The 19,227-nt window shown below is 50.4% G+C and overlaps 8 protein-coding genes across 8 annotated transcripts; 3 read left to right on the top strand and 5 right to left on the bottom strand.

Annotated features, from left to right (window-relative positions):
• Positions 1-363: 363 nt before the first annotated feature.
• AA0111_g11710 (hypothetical protein) lies at positions 364-1,328 on the bottom strand (the record flags this gene model as incomplete). The annotated part of the gene is made up of 4 exons (XM_028645607.1): positions 364-497; positions 561-832; positions 888-1,128; positions 1,199-1,328. 4 exons carry the CDS (start codon positions 1,326-1,328, stop codon positions 364-366), a joined length of 777 nt encoding a protein of 258 aa, XP_028500677.1.
• Positions 1,329-3,034: 1,706 nt separating this feature from the next.
• On the bottom strand, positions 3,035-4,092 carry AA0111_g11711 (hypothetical protein; the record flags this gene model as incomplete). The annotated part of the gene is made up of 2 exons (XM_028645608.1): positions 3,035-3,629; positions 3,680-4,092. 2 exons carry the CDS (start codon positions 4,090-4,092, stop codon positions 3,035-3,037), a joined length of 1,008 nt encoding a protein of 335 aa, XP_028500676.1.
• A 364-nt stretch (positions 4,093-4,456) lies between these two features.
• On the bottom strand, positions 4,457-4,669 carry AA0111_g11712 (hypothetical protein; the record flags this gene model as incomplete). Its single annotated transcript, XM_028645609.1, has 1 exon — positions 4,457-4,669. The coding sequence occupies one exon, from the start codon at positions 4,667-4,669 to the stop codon at positions 4,457-4,459; it is 213 nt and encodes a 70-aa protein (XP_028500665.1).
• Positions 4,670-5,330: 661 nt separating this feature from the next.
• Positions 5,331-5,864, top strand: AA0111_g11713 (hypothetical protein; the record flags this gene model as incomplete). The annotated part of the gene is made up of 1 exon (XM_028645610.1): positions 5,331-5,864. One exon carries the CDS (start codon positions 5,331-5,333, stop codon positions 5,862-5,864), a length of 534 nt encoding a protein of 177 aa, XP_028500678.1.
• Positions 5,865-11,508: 5,644 nt separating this feature from the next.
• Positions 11,509-12,841, top strand: AA0111_g11714 (hypothetical protein; the record flags this gene model as incomplete). Its single annotated transcript, XM_028645611.1, has 2 exons — positions 11,509-11,554; positions 12,351-12,841. 2 exons carry the CDS (start codon positions 11,509-11,511, stop codon positions 12,839-12,841), a joined length of 537 nt encoding a protein of 178 aa, XP_028500671.1.
• Positions 12,842-13,624: 783 nt separating this feature from the next.
• AA0111_g11715 (hypothetical protein) lies at positions 13,625-13,990 on the bottom strand (the record flags this gene model as incomplete). The annotated part of the gene is made up of 1 exon (XM_028645612.1): positions 13,625-13,990. One exon carries the CDS (start codon positions 13,988-13,990, stop codon positions 13,625-13,627), a length of 366 nt encoding a protein of 121 aa, XP_028500662.1.
• Positions 13,991-14,446: 456 nt separating this feature from the next.
• Positions 14,447-15,512, top strand: AA0111_g11716 (hypothetical protein; the record flags this gene model as incomplete). Its single annotated transcript, XM_028645613.1, has 2 exons — positions 14,447-14,801; positions 14,908-15,512. The coding sequence occupies 2 exons, from the start codon at positions 14,447-14,449 to the stop codon at positions 15,510-15,512; spliced, it is 960 nt and encodes a 319-aa protein (XP_028500664.1).
• Positions 15,513-15,861: 349 nt separating this feature from the next.
• Positions 15,862-18,628, bottom strand: AA0111_g11717 (hypothetical protein; the record flags this gene model as incomplete). Its single annotated transcript, XM_028645614.1, has 2 exons — positions 15,862-18,443; positions 18,502-18,628. The coding sequence occupies 2 exons, from the start codon at positions 18,626-18,628 to the stop codon at positions 15,862-15,864; spliced, it is 2,709 nt and encodes a 902-aa protein (XP_028500663.1).
• Between the last annotated feature and the right edge of the window lie 599 nt (positions 18,629-19,227).

Consider the following 19,227-nt stretch of genomic DNA (forward strand, 5'->3'; position numbering starts at 1 on the left):
TGGTAGCGGCTGGACCAGATGTTCCAAGAGCTGGCGAGGACGCTCATCGCTCAGAGTGTACAAAGTATGGAAATGTCTTCGATGTTTTATAGCAGAAGTATGATTGGTTTGAAGTACGTTGTCGCAGCGTGTCTCCTTCAAGTATGCAGTCTAAGCGAATCAAGGCAGTGGGAAAGTGCAATGTTTGTCATACAATTTTGATTGGCTCACAATACGACGCCACCCAAGTATACATGTCGACTAACGTCTGATCCAGCGTATGTTCTAATCTACATGTCTGCATGCTCTGATATCAATCTCGGGAGCTGAATGCACGATATGGCTTCTCGCTAGTGGAACTAAGCCAGAAGCTGCAAAAGCTGCTCACAACAACGAGGAAAGGCCAGTGCCCTGACCAGCGGCCTCCATCAAAAGACGCGTGAACTTGGTACGCTCGCTAGTCTCCATGACAGTCGAACGGCGAGTCCAACCAATCTCAGTAGGCAAGCGCTCGTTTCCTACATCATATTCACGTTAGTCACCAATTTCTGTATACCCGCTCAAGGAAGATGAAAACTTACGCAACCAGTACTCAATGAAATCTTTCCGCACAGTGCTCGTAGTGCCATCAGCCATGATCTCAAAGAAAGAAGCGCATTCACCCCAACTGAAACCATCGGCCAACAACGATGTCTTGTGCTCTGGGTTAGTGCGCTTCGATGTTTCGAGTCGTGCCATGCGGGCGTCGGCTAGCTGTTGTATCGTGATTTCTGGTGTCTTGAAGAAGGAGGCTGTCTCGGCCCAAACGGTTTCATTGAATGGGAGAGGGTCGGCAAAGAAGCGATCGGAGCGACTGCAAGTGGTTAACACGTTAGACATGCTAAGGAATTGGTGAATAGTATATCTACCTCAGGCTGAAGTCATGCTCTAGTACGCCCTCACGACCCAGAGTGTCGAGGTCGAACGTACGTGCGAACGGCTTCGGATTGGTGCGTACCGCCTGTGAGAAGAGGATGATGGCGTCGCTCTTGGCGATGTTCAAGCCATTGAGCATTGCATCAGCAAGGATATCGCGTGTGATCTCCCGGCCGTTATGCGGCAAGTACCCGTGATTGGCGAGAGTGTTGAGACCAGGACATGGACCACGTGCTGTTGAATCATCCATTAGTGGGTTGTTCTCAACACGACCAGCGATATACAATTAGATGAGTCGACTAACCATCATTTGGACCCGGAGCCGTCCAGTTCCTGGGCTGCCAGGTCTGGCGCGCGTTGACATTGCCATAGGTAGGGAAAGCCAAGGATGACGCAAAGATGGCAGAGGAACTGATGACTGATGATAGCTTCATGATGATTTTGAACGAGAGGATGAAAAGACCGATGAGGTCAGCAGGGGTCTCCAAGATGGATGTTAACGAAAGGATGTCAGAGTCTGAATGCTGGAGAGTGATTGCTTTGAAGTAATCTCTGCTGGTATCTTTGGTATCTTTGAGAACAAAGTCGAGTTATATATCTGCTTACTTCGAGTAGCGGCCACATATCGTTGCCTGACGTGAAACCCATCAATGACATCGCCGGCCTTCGTTCCCCACATCTCGACGACGTTGCACCACGCCAGCTTGCATGCCTCGGCTCGTGAAGTCGACGAAGAGATGCGATACGTGAACTTTTTGACACTTCCCTGGGATGTGCTTGGGAGGGTCGCAAGGAGGAGAGGCAAAAGAAACACTGGAGGACTTGGCAGTCCGGAATAAACAACCGACAAGCCACAGCTCATTTAACGTACGCTACAACGACCTCGGTACACGTTAGTAAGTGGGTCGCATGCGTTCATCTCTTGATGCGCTGGTAACACTGATCTGTTCTACAGGACATGACCATAAGTGTTAAGATGAGAGATGACGTATAGGGTCCTTCTTAGTCGGCCATGTTCTAGGGAGATCGATTATGGCAGTGCGCAGTGTTCAAAACTCTCACCACTGTCCAACAAAAGCCCTGGGTTCGACGAGTTGAATCAGTTTGCATACATCAAGAGCTTAGAGAAAGCCAGATTGGTTGCGATTCGTCGCGACAATCGGCGTGGTTAATCATTGATAAATTGCGGCGTGCCTAACCAGGTCTGGAGTGTTCTTTACCAAGTCAGCTGATAATTGCTCTGAGCATTCGAACGCACCAGGCCTACCATATTACTTGCGATGAATCTCTCCCAGTATTGTCAGCTGGTATGTAGTGCAGATACCGATTCAACAGTTGTAATTTCATCCCAGACTGATGCGAAACACTCTCCCCGCAGTTTTGCCCCTTGGCAGTTTCGCGACCTGTCACGCCCACCAATACTGAACGAGGAATGTTCATTGCCCGGTGGATGATCTCGTCGGATCACGATCTGCGTCACTAAGGTGCGGTCGGCGTGGGCTTTGACGGCGCGACACCTGCGAGGGTATGCTGTGCAGCGAGCGGATAACGGCGAATAAGTATGGGTCGACGTAACGGGCCGCGGTCCAGACGTTAGGTAAGTGCCGCAGGCACGCTGGGTCGAGGATGGCAACATCTAGACTATGTCAGCAACGGCGTGTGGTGCGTTTTCATCGAACAGTTCATATGGCGGCGAAAACGCATTCGCTGGTAGCGTCTAGGGCTCGATGCTACATGAGCCTTGTTCAGCAGAGTCTACGGCGCGCAGCCTCTTAAGTATATGACGAATGTAATTGGGTATACGCCGCGCCTGGACCATATCTAGGACCTTTATGCGACTGCTCTCGGCCTGGGTATCAGCGGGGAGATGAGAGCTTGGGCTGACGAGGGCCAAGGCGCCCAAGCCTAATATTTGGTCACGGTACAGCGGCTGTTGATGTCGATGTTCATGTCGTGATTGAAGATATGTGGAGAAGGGCGGGGCGTGTACTGCCGCGCGCCGTGCGCTTACGCACGTAACTAAGATATCATCAAGGATCTACTAACTAGGCTCCAGCCCATCACAGTAGTTACTGTAACAGTAAAGAGCACTTCTCTAATATTCCTGTTCATACCTGCACCTAACTTGTTACTTCGCTACTTACTTCTCCTTGAATCCAACGAATTCGTTCGAATCTTCCCACAGCTTGTCCTCCAACTTTTGGTCAAAAGCCCAAGAAGCGTACCCATGCTCGTATGGCCCACTGTTAGGCGTGGATGCCCACTCTCCCGCATCTTCCAAGTATTTTCCACCCACTCCTTCATACTCCTTTCCAATTGCAGCCAATACCGTGGTTGCAGCGCCTTGCTCAACAGATTTCGTAACCTTAGCAATATTTGGATCATCATCAAACCCCTGCGCCACTTTCGGATCCAAATGGCGTGTGAGCTCCGTCATGATCACGCCAGGGTGAACCGCCAAAGCATGCAGGCCCTTAGCACCATAATAACGCTCAATAGCATTCGACATGTAGATATTGGCGGTTTTCGCCTGTCCATAGGCGGTAAAGTCATTGTAGGTACCATCCGCAAAGTTGTAATCTTCAGGACGGATGCCGCCCATCTTGTGTCCTGACGAAGCAAGGGATATGACGCGTGAGTTGAATGAAGGAGTAGAGGCACTGAGTAGAGCTGGCTTAAGGAGCTGGAACAAGAGGAAATGGCCTTTTTTGGAGGCAAAGTCAGTAAAAGCAGGGCTGGAAGATATAAGGAGCACTTGCCAAGATGATTCGTTTGGAATTGGTACTCAAAGCCATCCTCAGTCAAGGTACGGGTCGGTATCGCCATTACTCCAGCGTTGTTGACTAGGATATTGAGCCTCCCATTGCTTCGCTGCAGGTAATCTTCTGCTGCAGTCCGTACGCTAGACAGCGAAGCAAGGTCTAGCTTGAGGAGCTCAATCTTGCCCTGTATACCACTAAGGGCTCTTTTAGCTTTCTGTAGGTCCCGAGCAGCAGCGAATATGGTAGCGCCTGTTAATGCCAGTACCCTAACCGTCTCGACTCCAATGCCTGCTGAGGCACCTGTGACCAAAATCATCTTCCCCGTGAGTTTTCCCTCCATTTCTTCGTCCTTGAGTATATCCATTGCGGTTGGACGAGCGTCGTTCGGACCTTTGGGATCATGGTGGGCGATCGCATACTTGTTTGTTGATGCCATTGTTGTAAAGCTGCTGTGGAACTAAGCTTGAGTTCGCGATTGACAGCGGAATGGCTTCAGTTAAATATAGGCCGTCTAGTTGCTTAGGAATATTGTTGATTCTACAAGTTTTGGGCTCTTACGGTGTTAACGGAGCAGTCAACTTCCGTTCCAGCTAGAGACCAACATCTCCTGTTTTGGTCCGGTGAGGGCCAAGCTCCTAGTTTCTGATCCAGATGACAATCTAAGCTCTGCGTTGTCCACGGTCCGATTCAAACCTAGAACAGCATCATACTATTACTAAACAATACCAAGTGAGCTTACTAATACTGTTAGGACGATGGCTCCTCAGTGTAAAGATTATCCTTACCTGACCTAAGCTAACCTAACCTAGTTGGATCGCATCATCTGTGTTGGTGACAAGAAGGTCGAAGTTCTTGATCGTCATTCCGGATGTCATTCCAATCAGGATTTGATGGCCGTATGGCACGTATGGGATCATGTAGTTAGTGATTGGCAGATGTTCGTCCGGCCCTGACATCAGAAGGTCGCCCCGCTCTGCGGGCACGTCCGTCCATTTGCGGAGGGATAGCGCCATCTTGCCGCTTGAAACGTTACCCTCACTCCGCCTCCGCTCCTAAGAGCAAAATAGCAGTCAGACAAACCACGGCGGCACTCCAAAACTTTGGGTCCGTAACTCTCCATCTTGAAGTTGCATTGAAAGTCGCAACAATGCAAAGCCTAACAAGCCATCTTCCCTCGTCTCATCTATCTCTCACTGCACATAATCGTTCCAGCTACGTCTCCGTCAGATTTCATTGTTGGCGCAACAGGAAACACGGGTCGTGAAGTGGTGGAACTCTTATCAGACACCATTCGAGCCAGCTCAACCTTCTCTGAACATCGCATCATCGCTCAGACACGCTCAGCCAACAGCTCTACTGCTAAGGAGTTCGCGAAGCTACCCAACGTCGAGGCTGTAGAGCTCAACTGGCCTACAATCATATCTCAATGACTTCGCGAACATGAAGTAGAAAGAGTGTTCATCGCCTCGCACACCTAGACTGGTAAATGGGTATAGTATACCCATTTACCAGTCTACGCACAATCAACCCAACCATTTCGCTGAAGAGTCAGGTTTCTTCTATGCGGCTCTTGAAGCTGGAGTGCAGTATATTGTGCGAATTTCTACAACAGCTCCAAACGTACGTCCGGATTGTCCAGCATACTATCCACGTCAACACTGGGCTATCGAGAAGATGCTCGAGTCTTCGGCTTACGACAAATTGTACTGGACCTCCCTCCAACTTAACGTCTTCCTCGGAATGTGGTTGTCGTCCGCCGCGGAGCTGATAAAGAAGGTGCAAAATGGAGGAGGAAAACAAAACACGCTCCGACTCACGGCCAACAAAGACAAACCTGTAGGCGCCATAGAACCCATAGACGTCAGCGTGGTTGCAGCGAAGCTATTGGTTGAGAACGACATTGCAAAGCACAACAAAGCGAAATACGTTTTGAATGGCCCAGAAAGCATTACCGGCGCTCAAATTGTGGCGATGGTGGAGGAACGCATTGGGGCGAAGGTTGACAATGTTGTCTTCAGGGACAACTCAATACTGGATAATTCTGCAGCGGCATCTCCAGAGTTGAAACATCTTTTCGCCACGATGAAGGAAGCAGCAGATGAGACATTCGACTCTCCTCTTCCGACTGTGCCAACTAGTCAGGAGATTCTTGACTTAGCACCGCCGAAGAGTACTCCGGTCAGTGTTCTAGAGCAGCTACTAGGGTAGACGGAGGTAGCGACGAAGTGAAAATGATAGACAACAATAAGAATTGGCAAAGTGGTATGCTTCCATGTGATCGAAGGTCATCTGTGCAAGAGCATCGACTCCGCACTTTTCATTCTCCGTCACCGCAGCTGCTTCCTGTTCCTTTTTCTTGCGCGTTGCCTCAGCCTCGCGGTGGTTATTGGGCGAACCACTGGAAACGAGCACCCTCGCGGACGCTGGTGTCTTTTCAGAGGCTGCAGCAGCAACAAGTTGTCTAATCCTTGCTGCTACATCTCTGACATCAAATCCTCGTCCAATCATACATGTTTTCCCTGACTGTAGGGATTGTGATGCACATGCATGAAGACTGGTGAAGAGAGCTTCGTCAGCTTGGGCACCCAGCTAGCGAAACATTTGATCGATTTCAGCTCCTTACTTTCTACGAACAATGCTAGCACCAAAAGCCTGAACTCAAGAACGAACACTTCCAACATCTCAACATCGCGATTCGAATCGCCCTGTAAATCATGGACCCGTGCGCCTAGTGTCACGCCACTCGTTGAACTCCAACCACTCATTGTATCTCCTCGCTTCGTCTTCCAAATTCCTCATCCTGCGTTGCGCACTACCAGTACGCATACCTGTACGATTAGTGGCGGTATTCTTGCAAAGTCTCAACAACACCACTCACTTCCGCTGATGTTGCGCATCCAGCTGCTTATTCTCGGCCATGCGAGACCGATGACGAAGCAGATCACTGCTGCGAGGACGCCGACTAGAGTGATGATAGCCTCTTTGGACCACGAATTGTTGTTTTGAAACGATGTAAACGAGTCTTGTAATCTCTCCGAGCCCGAACCTTCAGAGACAGGATGTGAGATAACGCTCTGAATGTAAAACACAAATGATGCAAGATTCGCGAATTGGGAAAACATCGTATGATGGTACTCACGTCACGTGATGATTTGGTGTAGCTTAGTGTAGACCAAGGAAGCAAAATCCAGGACGGCAATTACTATGGCCGCGGGTCAAGTCAGCAGGCAAGAATCAGGCTGTGCAGAACCCAAACCAAAATTGTGGCTGTGCAGCGTGATTGGACTCATTGAGTAGGCTTGCGCTATCTCGCACAGATACCACCCATCCAATAAGATATAGGCACAGTATATGGTATCGATGAGTGTCCACAACTCGACTGTATCTCAACAACGTATATCTTGGTTTCCATTACACACATCCGTTCACATCCCGAAATCATTCTGGAATCTATCATAGATTAGCCACATGTCGCGCACCTCACAGGCATCAGCTTTTACAATCTCACCCCAAACCAGCGCATTGCCCCACCAAAGCAACTTGTCTCATCTTACAACCCTACCTCATCACCCCTCTCGCCCTTCTTCGTAAGCTCTTCCCTCCTCTCCAGTTTCACCTCATCCGCACGCCGCACTTTCTCGTTCGTATCAGTGCAACGCATGCTATTGGAGATCGACCTTGCTTCTCCTCTTTCAGCCTTCCATTGCGCGAGACTTTCGCGTTTGGGTACTGTTCGATGTTTTGATGAAAGCGGAACGCGGTGTTGAGGGGCCATCTCATTGAATGTTGGGAATAGCAGTAAATGGTATTGAGGTGGCGGTCTGTGGTCTCCCTTCGAGTGTAAGCTATGCCGCAGCGACGCAAGATGATTTTGCAATGCAAATACGCTCGCTTGGCGCGGTTCGTTAGGGCTGAGAGGTAAGGCGCGTTCATGACGGCACGACCCCGGATGTACGGCGGTAAGTGCAGCTAGCGATTTCGAACGCGCTCTCTGGACATCGCTTTCGTATCGTTGCTGAGCTGCGCGAAACATACTCCTTCTCTGGATCTGTTGTGACGATTTGACATGATCGATTCGTATCGAAGGCAGTGACGATGTGCTTCTAGTCGTGATCGGCGGTATCAGACTTGTCGTAATCGATCGTGCGCCATTTCCAAAATATTGAGAAGGCATTGGGTAGTACCGCTGTATCGAATGTAGTGATGCTACAGGTATTGGCGATAATGCAGTTGACATAGAAGGTGAACTAGACGAAGGGCCAGACTGTGAACTCCGTAAAGTGGTATTGTGAGGAGTCAGGTGTTGACTGATCTCTGAGATAGATCTTTCAGCGAACCGGAGCTCATACGAACGAGCTCCAGGATGGCTACCTAATGCTCCTAGGTTGGATCGGCGATCGAGGTTACCTCTATATGACGTTGAAGAGGACAATCCGCTTAGAGAGTGGCTGTTGATGAGGAGGTGCTGGTGACTGACGCATGATCGGAGGCATGATCGAGAGGTAGGGTCCACCACCTTTCGCGGTATGGTTGGATAGCTGCCATCTTGGACCACGCTCTGCAAGAGCTGCCAAGGATACTCTTGTACTGTGGCTGCAGTTTCGAGCAGAGATCTGGCTTTTTCTCGTTTGGCGGTCCAACGTAGCTCATTATTCCCGATGTCGCCGTCGTGAAGAGATCGATGGATTGGAGTTTGATACGTGCATTGAGCATAGGCTGGAGGTGCCTTACGATTGGCCTTTACTTGCGGGTATTGTGGGTTCGGAACATGTTGCGGTAAGCTCTGTCTGTTGCTGGCCTTCGCAACATCTGGCATCACTTTCGAGTGACAGGTCTGGTCCAGCGGCTGCCTTTGCAACCCCTCGATGAACGAGCCGAAGTCAGGTGTCGGAGCCTGCGTGGCACTGAGTTCGCTGATGGTGTGCGGAGTCCGGCGTATTCTCGGGAGCTGTTGGCGGGTGAATGAAAGCTGGTGTTGAGGGGATTCACCTCTGGGGTGGCGCTTTGGAGAGGCATGTGGAGTGATGAGCTTGGTCATTTCAGCAATCGAACCTTGTCGGGCACTACGAAGAATTCCTATTTGAAGATGCTTGGGTGTATATGAGTATGACTGTATGCCTACAGAACCTGTTTCGCACCACAATAAGCCATTGGACGCATGCAAGCTTGTGATAGGCCACGAGATAGGAATGCATTGATTCTAGCATGTGGTGTACACTCTACAATTCTTTGTTTGCGTGATAGCTTCTGGCCAATCGCTTCCGCGCATTCAGCGTACATGTTTTCCACATATGTGAGCAAGCTGGCTCGCAAAATTGGGTCCACCGGTGGAGTACTCTCCCCGTACCATCTAGACTTAGTCGATTTGCCATCGATGTCCTCTAGGACAATGTTTTAGAAGATGCTCCCCGCAGTTTCACCGACGTTTTTATTGTGAACCTGGAAGCGAAGGTGATGTTTGACGAGGTCGCAGAACGGCATCACCTCGCGGACCTCATTCACCCATTGGTTCGACTCCCACAGGATGGTGCGCACGGATCTCGGACCATAACCTTCAAGAGATGAAGAGACGCACTTAGGGAACCAAAGAATTTCAGCCCCGAAAGAGGTGACAATCCCCCAAACCTGCCCGATAGGCGCATCGATGATCCGAGTAACGTCGGTAGTGATGTCAGGCATAGGGGTATCGTGAACGTGATTAATGAGCTAGTGGTAGAGCTGTAGGCCGTGCGGATAGCGATACTCGAGGCGATAGTAGTAATGTAGTTCGATAGTAGTTATTCTTACTTCAACAAAGCGTTGATTGTGTTTGTAGCCGCTTGGATAGAATATGTTATCCAAAGCCGCGTTCAAATAGAATTCATATACTCAGAAAATTGCTAACTTAGTCTCTAGCAGCTTCGAAATTATCTAATATCACGGCGTCAAGAATTGTTTCTACCGAGATTTAGCATTTAGCTAATAAACCAAGTTGAAAACAGAGTTTTATCATTATTCTCGCCTTTCGCTGCTCATCATTGTGTTAGTGTCAAGATTTCACAGTGGATGCGCTTTGTGTATAGCCGATAGGGCAAGTGACCGGTATGGCGACACGATGTTGGCGCTAGAGTGCTCAAAGCTAGCTTTCCGTAATTTCCCCACATTCCATCTACCTGCAGCATGGCCTCAATCGCAAAGCAGCGTGAATCAAGCAGAGGCTTGCGGATGACGAGATCTAAGTCTAGACGCATAATTCGGAAAGCGTTGAAGACTTGATTCGCGTAATGGCATGGATACAAGTAGTAATAGCCATTGAGGATCATGGCGTTATCAGCGGAGATCCGTCGAGGTTTCCAGGAGTGAGGTATATTACTTTCCCCGAGCCTTAGTCGCATATCCAGCTTCTGTGCTCGTTGAAAGAGCTCATCTGGACGTAGGTGTGAAGCACGTATGTCAGCACGGAGACTGATGATTGCTGACAAGACGTCGATGAGCGTCCAGTTTGGGCTCCGAATGTAGTGGTCGAGATCCCTTTGCAGTGCTGACAACGCTTTTGGGACCTGAATTCCAGCCGCACCACAACTGATCGTTAGCGCGAAGGCAGTTCTCATAGCGAGCTGCACAGTAACAGGGTCGGAAAAACCGTCAGTCGGCCGGATTTGAACCAGATGCAATGCACCTGACACATGGCTCAACCATGAGCCTGGTTGACTAGACCGTTCAACGTTACGATGCACGACTATCTTCTCATAGAGATCAAGAAGTAGCACTGATTGAAGGATGGTGTTACTGACCATGTGCTTCGCCAACAGCTGCGAGGAATTCAGCTCGGCTCTGAGGATTTGAATGGCATTCAGATACCGGCGGGTGGCATGTTGGTGCAGATCTGGGCGACTTGACTGAAGGACCATGAACGCTAGACTGACAGCGTCAACGCTAGGAGCGATCCCAGCGAATCAAAAGCCCTCGAGTAACGACCAACATAGAGCGACAAGAAGACGTTCCGTGCCAGATCATCCAAATGGTATTGTGGACCGGGCATGAGTTGCGCTGTCATTCGCTGGACCATGGCTTTTCGTGTAACCTTCTGCGTCTCATCACGAAAAGCTATCTCATTCGAGTTCCGATAGCCATGACAGGTCAGCTTGGCTCTAGTACACTGTGAGCATCCCGAGGCGACAAGGTCGCACTACCCGCACCTAGGATATCAGCAGAGTTCTTGAGACCTGAGATGCCTGTACGACGGGGTTGCCTAACCCTGAGTTTTCTCTTCGTCCATGGCAGGCAATCTTTAGATGCGCGCCCATATTTGACCATGAGTGTAGAGAAGCAGGCTATTCGTCAGAAGAAATTAAGAGAGCACCGAGGAGTGACAGGCAGTAAGATGCGTCGGTCCAGAGTGGATATGACACAAGGATTGTGAAGAAGCAGAACAGGGCATGAGATCGAGCATGTCAGAAATCTCTGGTGCCGATAAGGATTTGTTGGTACGGATGGCAAACGCTCGTCTTTCGCCAGACTGCGACATTGTTGGTAAGCTGGAAAGCGTCAACGCCGAAGAGTGTCTGCAGGGCCGACTGATGCAACTAACTTAGCGCGGGACCTCCGGAACGCTAGCTTGATTTACCATTCCACTTCCCTGTCTCTTTCGTCTCCACACAACCCCAAATGACAGGTAAGGCTACTTACATCACTACACGTTCAGCATGTGCAGATCCTGCGCTAGAAAGTGTTCTATATGCATGCTATCTACAGTGCAGGTCGAGCAGGTGATCAGATAATCAGTAACTAAGTTGCCACAGTATCCTGTTGGGGCGGTTCCACCCACATAACGTAGGCTATATAGCTCTGTAATAGTGTGCTACGCACAAAGATGCTCAACTCCCCCTCACTTGCACATCAGCGCTGTTACACCAATGGTATAATTTCATTGCTCAATCCTATGTCTACACGCGTAGTCACGTATTGATGCAGAGTGTTAGTCCGGGCAGATACGCACTGTAGATTTAAACTTCAAGGTTATACAGAACGCTAGCTTCTTACACCTAGGCTGGTCCATATGTACAGGGGACCCAGTGTTCGTGATACCTAGAAGAGAACGGCTGGTTGGTAAGCTAGGTATAGTAAGCATCCAGTGGCAGTGAGTGAAGAGGTCGACCCACGCGGTCAGTTATAGTATGAATTCGGTCTTCTAGTTGAGGACAACTGCTACTGTATCTCTTCCTCTGAGTTCAAGTTTGCGAATAGAATTCTCTACGGTTTGCCTTACACCAATCTATAGCTAGGATGCTTGTACTCGTTCCAGGAATCACTGGCAACCTTGGGCTGCATCTGCTGGACAGCCTGTCCTCTCGAGGACCCCACGCACGCGGCCTTGGTCGCTCTCCAGACAAACTCAACGACCTGCAGAAATCAAACCTCGAGGCTTTCATCCAGATGAAGAACTACTAGGACGTCTCAGCGCTTGACGAAGCCTGCGCAGGGGTTGACGCTATCATCTGCGCCTACACAGGATCTCCGGTAATGCAGCTCGATGCTCAGCTACTTTTACTTCGAGCCGCTGAGAGAGCCAACATCACCCGATCTCTCGCAGCCAGCTGGAATTGCGACTGGAGGCAATTGCAGCTCAGTCAACACCAGAGCTACGATGCTATCATTGCCTTTCACCAGCAAGCCAACCTTCGTCAACGATAAAACCAATCTATTTGCTGACAGGCGCCCTCGCTGAGGTGTACTTCTCTGTCCCTAGCCATGGCAATTTCTCCCCGGCCCACAACGGACCGTGGGACTTAGAGAAGCATACTATCGACATATGGGGGACAGGCGATGAGAAGTGGGATCTCACTACTGAGCGCGATGCAGCCGAGTTCTCGGTCGAGGTTATCCAGCGTGATGACGCCCCCAATGGCGGCTTCCGGGAGCTACACTCCGGCGCATACTCGCCTCGCGAGCTCGCGAGCATCTACAAGAATGTTAGAGGGATTGAGATTGCGTACAACTACCGGGTTGCACTGGACGATCTAAGGGCATTCGCCCACTGCCTTAAGGATCAAAAGCCGTACAACGACTACTACAGTTTCATCGGCTTGTTTTATCAGCTTTTCCAGCTGGATGGAACTTACTCACTGAAGAACGTTGAGAACTACAAGTTGAATGTCAATACTACGTCCATGGAGGACTTCCTTCGTCAGAACCCAGACGTGTAGCTGGATATCCGCAGACTTAAACTTCGATACTCGATGGTCTGAAAACCATTCCAAATACAATTATAAGACGATCTTGAATGAGGAGAGTTCTCGAGAGAAGTGTTTGTAACGTGCAGAATGTGAAGTTGATAAGCTACATGGAAAGCCGTGAGGCGCACGTGCAGGACGGCAGCGCGCTTGAACACGTTGCCAGCAACACATGGGCGGGTGTCCTGCAGACCGGATGTGACTGCTACTCCGAACGTTGAAGTCTCTTCGTTGCGAGTAACCCGATTTCTGCGCCCAATCGCTTATCTTTGTGTCTAACGTAGCCGAACGCGTTCTAAACGTCCACTTCGCTGCCCGCTTGTGGTAACTGCTGACGAGGTCAAAGGTGGGGCTCCGGAACGCTAACCTTGTAAAGTTAGCGTCTCAGTAGTCTGCGATCGTATGAGAAGACCACCATGTAACATGGCGGTTCCAAAGGCGGTTTTAAGGCGCGCGTACACAGGACGATTCAAGCAAGATCAGAAATCTAATGATATGGGCACTTCATATTGATGACGGCCAACTGTCGCTACTGCTGCTACCTGAGGGGTGTCCTTTGCCACGTGCTTTTCCATCTCTTTCGTCCTTGAGAAGGCGTGCGATGACAGCGATCCTTCAAACGTATTGAAAGCCTCGAAAAGCGCCGGACGTCGTTTTCAGACGAGCTGGTTGGCCATTGCCGCAATAAGACCATCAAAGCGCTCCTGCAGATCCGCTTTCAGAACGGCGTGCAAATCCTCGGCCAAGGGCGTGCCCTCAGCATTTCCAGTCGAAGCGGGTCTTGTTGGGTCCAAGCGAGGTCAGCGCGGTCGTACCAAAGGCGACCATGTCTGGATAGTCTGGCCTACAGACTCGGAAGGTCATGGAGTATTTCGGAGCACTGCATTCGGTAAGCTCCTCTGAGAAAGAATACTCTTCGTCCTTTTTTGGCCAGGAGGGGTAGACGTAAGAAAAGGTACGGAGGCTTCCGATACCGAATCCTGCGAGAGAAACGGATTTTGCTCCCGGATACCATGCCTTTTCCGCACCGAAGCCAGCTACAAGACCCCAGAGCTCACCGATGGGAGCGTCGACCTCGCGGGTCACAGTGATGTAGTACATTAAGCCGGATTTGGATGGCATCCTGGCTTGGCGGATTTGGACTTCGTGGTGTGTAAGGTATGGAAAGATATCGTGCTTCTGAATGATGGAGGAGTGCAGTTAATCGTGCTTGGGACAGCATAATTAAGCGGATGGATCTTTATATACCATTCAAATACCTAGTAGTCAAGCTGAAGCTTAAGCTGAGAACTCAGAACCACTCACGTACGGCTCGATTTTGCTTGCTAATCCGCCACTCTATGTTTTGGTATTCTCGAAGTTCATCTTGGTAAGCGTTCCGGTACGGCTTCGAGCGGCCACCACTTTCGTCCACGGAATCATGCGGCAACTTCTTAGCTTCCACTAGCTTCGAATCTTTGTTTGATGCGTCGGCGCAAGTTGATTCATACTCGACATATAAGAGAGCGCTTCGATCCCACAGTCTGTCCTGACAAACACTTCTGCACTTCTTGTACGTTCTGCGGGTACATCATCATCATGTCATCTCCTGAGCCTATCCTTGCCTCGAACGCACTCATCGGGCTAGAGGACGTACCTAAAACGGCGGTCTTTGTAGGAGCTACCGACGGCATCGGTAAGGCTATCTTGCAAGCTCTTGTCTCCAAAGGGTTCCCGACGAAGATCTACATTGTCGGCCGCAACAAAGCCTCACACCGCGTTCTGTTAGAAGATCTTGCTAGATCCAATCCTCAAGCAACTCTCATCTTTGTCGAAGGTCAGATATCGCTGGTGGCAGACGCACAGCGCATCGCTAGTCAGATTGCAGCCCAGGAAGATCGCGTGGAGTTGCTCTTCTTGTCATCTGGCTACCTGCCGTTCACTGGACGTCAAGGTAAGGATAGAATGTCAGAGGAGCTAGCTCACATGGCTAATTTCTATCTCGGAGACTTTCGAAGGCTTAGAAGCCTCTCAGGTGGTTTCTTACTACAGCTATATAGTCTTCGTGCTGCGTCTTCTCCCACAGCTGCGTAGAGGCAGTGCAACAAGGCCTGCACGCGTTTTGAACATCTTGGCTGCTGAAGAGTCTACGGATCTCTACCTCGACGAATTGACGCTCAAGAAACCTGGACACTCCAGTGTGCCCGCCTACGCTAAGCACGCTGCAGCTTCAGTCACCCTCGCATTGAAGCACATCGTCGAAGAAGAAGAAAAAAGTGACATTGTCTTCATTCACGCGCACCCTGGCATGGTCTCCACCAATATATTCCAAAACAGCTGGGACAACAAATACGATCCTGACTCTGCTCATTTCCCAATGCACACCAGGCATATCTTCCAGTGTACTCCGGAGCAGGCTGGCCAGCGTTGTCTGTGTCTGGCTACGAGCGCAGAATACAGAGGTGTCGGTGTTGCCCTGCAGCATGGCAGGCAGAAGGTTGAGACTATAGCACATGGGAGCAAGGGCTCGCTGTTTGCTATCAGTGATAGATTGGAGTTTCTTCAGCCCGAAAAGCTGCTGGATGAGTTGCAAGAGCTAAGAGCGCCTGAGGTGATTTTGACTCATACTATGGACGTCCTGAAAACTCATGGAGGATTTGACTAAGGAAGTAGCGTTCTGTAAGCTGCAATGCATAGCGTTATAAGTTAAGATCTTGAATACACTTTTGCAGTTCATGAGGGGACGAACACTCCTTAGATTTGCATGATGGATACATAGACAATTTGGTGTTGATCAGTATAGCTCTCGCCCATCAACAACACAGCTCGGTTAGCGTTACCAGTACCTCCGAGACATGACACCATTTCGCTTCTTGTGATTTAATATTTAGTCTAGGTATTAGATATTAGAAAGCAGATATGTGTAATTTGGACGTCGGTGGCTGATACTGCCGGGACGCCAGGGCGTGATCGGTGGACGAGACGCGATATCGGCAAGGCGAGAGGTGTTCGCATCACAAACACTCGTCTTCGACGCAGACTTCCGAAGCGTCGTACCACACATCTTCGTCTTCATTATCGTCATTGTCGGTGTCATCGTATTCTGATCCCCACCGCCCAATAATTCTTATCAAAGGCTCCATGGCATCATCCGTTCCTGCTTTGGCCTGCTTGTCGATTGCTGCAGGAGATTGGTCAAGGACCTGTCTTACCTCCACCTCCTTAGATGCGGAGCATACAGCAGAGGAGTCTTCTTCCACTTTCTCGTCGACGGCCAATACGAGATGTTCTTCTGCGGCGTCGGAATCTGCTTCTGCTTCTGCTTTCGAAGCAGCAACCGTTGTCTCTGCATTCATGGCCTGGAGTTTCACCTCCATCTCGAACATCCTCGCTCGTATGCTGTCAAATTTGTTCGCCGTCTCATTTGGATCCAATCCACTGACAAGCGCAACTTCAACGTTGGCGTCGCCTTCCGGCTCGACGCGTGGTAAGGTTTCTTTCTCAAGCTCCATCTTACCGACACCATGCGTGTCCCCCTTGTCATCAGTTGGATGAAACCTCGAGGGGTCCGAACGGCCGACCTCCAGTGGCGCGTCTGTCGAGGAGCAAATCAGTGGGCTGCTAGTCCACAGCGGAGAGGGGCCACGCGGGGCAGTACCTCTGAGAACATATGGTTCATGGACCGAGTCTGAGTGATCGATCATGTCTTGCTTGGGAAGATCTTTTGGCTTCATTCTCTTTGTCGACTGGGAAAGTATAGATGGTGCGCGTTCAGGCAGTGTTGAAGAAGCTTTAATTTCTACAAGCCGTGTACTCGTGTTAGTCGGTGATCGCTTTGCCTGCTCGCCGCGAATGGCAAACTCTAGACGGCTTGATCGAGGAGCCGGCGTTGCATTGGTGACAAATTTGACAGGCGGGGTGTATGCTCCTCGAGTCGCTTTCGTAGGGCGCATGTAGCTTGGCAAAGTCTTCGTAGGCTGACTTGTTTTTGGACTGGCCTTGGTCGACCGGTCATTGTCGGGCAAAATCGCTCCTTCCTTCTTTATTTGTTTCCCATCTTTCATCGATAATTTTGGTGCGAATGGACCTGGTGAACCTGCGATAGGTTTCGACACTTGCTGGATCTTCGGATACCGCGGACCATTTTTGATCGAAGACTTCAGTGAAGATGGGCCTGCTGCCGACGTTACAGGTGACGATAGTCGGCGGAGCGTTGGGTATCGCGGTCCCTCTCTCTCTTCCCCTCGAGACTTGGGTGACGATGGAGCTGATGACAATGAGGAAGGCGCGGCAGCTTGCCTGGTTTTTGGGCACCGCGATCCCGGTAGCGGTAACCTTGATTCATCACTAGTATAGGCTGCTCGGACTGCAGTGGTAACCCAGTCCCTTGTCGACGGACCTGAACTTGGCCGTTGACTTTCCCTCGACGAAGCTGATGTGCTATCATCTGTTGAAGGCGATGCTGTGTCGACAATGGAAACCGCGTTAGACGCAAACGTGGCATTGGTCATACGTTCGCGTCTGGCAGGAGCGGGTTTGCGCATCACCGCAGCTTCCTTCTCAAATCCCAGATACTTCTCCATGACGAGCTCTACCTGCGCGAAAGCATCGTCAAAGTCCAGTTGGTTAACACCATCGAGCTCCTGGAACCTTTTATGATGTATCGCCCACCAACCGTCACTAATCGTATGATGCTGTTGCGCAGTCATCAAAGCGTGGTCTGAGATGACTTTCCAATCTCGATAGGTTTGCAGACCCTTTTGCATCAACCCACAGGCTTTTGCGACAGCTTCGCTAGGCACACACACCCATGGTTGGAGAACACGCAGCACGCCGACGTCCGGTGCGTTCGAGGTGATCCTGGACCAAATAACGAGTAGCCTTTTCATGTCCCATCCGATGTTGAGCAGATTTGCACTAGTCATGTAGACGGTATCCCGTGTGTCCTGCACGTTGTCGATGATAGTGGATTTTACGAGGGTAGTGAATCTAAATCGCTCGATACTGTTGACAAGTAAGTCGATGTCGCTGTGAGGTTTAGAGGTCACCTCGGAATCTGGTCGGGATCTGGTGGCGAGAGTGTCTGGCGATTGGCGAGAATGATCAGGAGCGGGTATCCAGTCGGGTGAGTGTACGCGTGTGGAAGAGGTGCGAGGAAAGAGTGACAGCGAGTGGTGGATGGTGCTGACGGCTGTGTTACCGAGAGGGGAGGCGATTTCGCAAGAAAGGTCGGACTCTGGGTAGGGGCTGGAATCGGTAACGATGAGAGGAGATGACTTCCTTCCGAGCTGCAAGATCTCTTCAGCAAATTGTAGAGGAAGAGGTACCATTGCAGCGTCGTCGGTAGAAGCTTGGTCGGAAGAGCTGACGAATAAACCTTGAAGAGTCTCGTCAGAAGGAAAGGAACCAGGGAACAAGCCGACATCCCAATCTTCAGCCAAGCCGTTAATCTCACGTGTAGGTACTGCTACAAGATCCATCATCTGCGCTCTCACACTCAAAGCAGAGTTGACGCTCGGAACGACCCTCGATACAGACGGACCTGCTTCGTTCCTTCGTTTCTCGCTCTTGAAGACACGACTCCAAAGTCCCCTTGCTACCGCAGAGTCAGTACCAAGGTGTTTGTAACATCGATATGCCAGCATTCGACTTACCGGCTGCGACTGCGTTAAGACGCCCACGAAACCTCCGTGTGCCGGCGATCTCAATGCCATCTGGATCTTTTCTGCGTGTCACAAAAGCGCCCAAACCACTTCTCGCGGTGTCTATGGAGTTCCGCATGGAGTCGGGGGCGGTGATGCTGTGATTCGGACGGTAGTACTGAAGTTGCGACGAGACTGATAGAATCAAGGCGAATCTGGTTTACAGTACATAGGAAGGAAAACATTCGCTCAGGCCGCCAGTAGAGCATACTGGATTCAGCACAGACAAGCGTACATTATCGTTGTGGCCTCGTCATTCGTTACCAAAGTGTGAGTGAAGGAACACGATGAAGTGGAGGTACTTTGCACAGCTGCTCACTGGCTACCTTCGTGTATGGCTGGTAAAGAGGGTCCATCTCCAACAAAGTGCTTACAACTCCAACGACTCAAAGGGTACAAGTCATGCCATCGCCCGCTGAAATAAGGACTATCGCGTATGCTGATAATATCTGCGTGATAATCCATAAACTACGAACCACAACCTTTGCAACCCTGCGGCACTGAGTGAATGGATGCGAGGCTGGCGGAGTGCGGAAGACTTCATCGCATGGAGCACGACATCAGGCCTGCCATCAGTTAGCAATCGGCAACGTCGGGATCATCATTAGACCCTGCACTCTGCGCATGTCATGCTGTCGCAATGGGTCCGACTTCCCCGCATTGCTGCAGGCCACCACA

Source organism: Alternaria arborescens (genome assembly GCF_004154835.1).
Source record: "Alternaria arborescens strain FERA 675 chromosome Unknown contig_56, whole genome shotgun sequence".
Taxonomy (NCBI): Eukaryota; Fungi; Ascomycota; class Dothideomycetes; order Pleosporales; family Pleosporaceae; genus Alternaria; species Alternaria arborescens.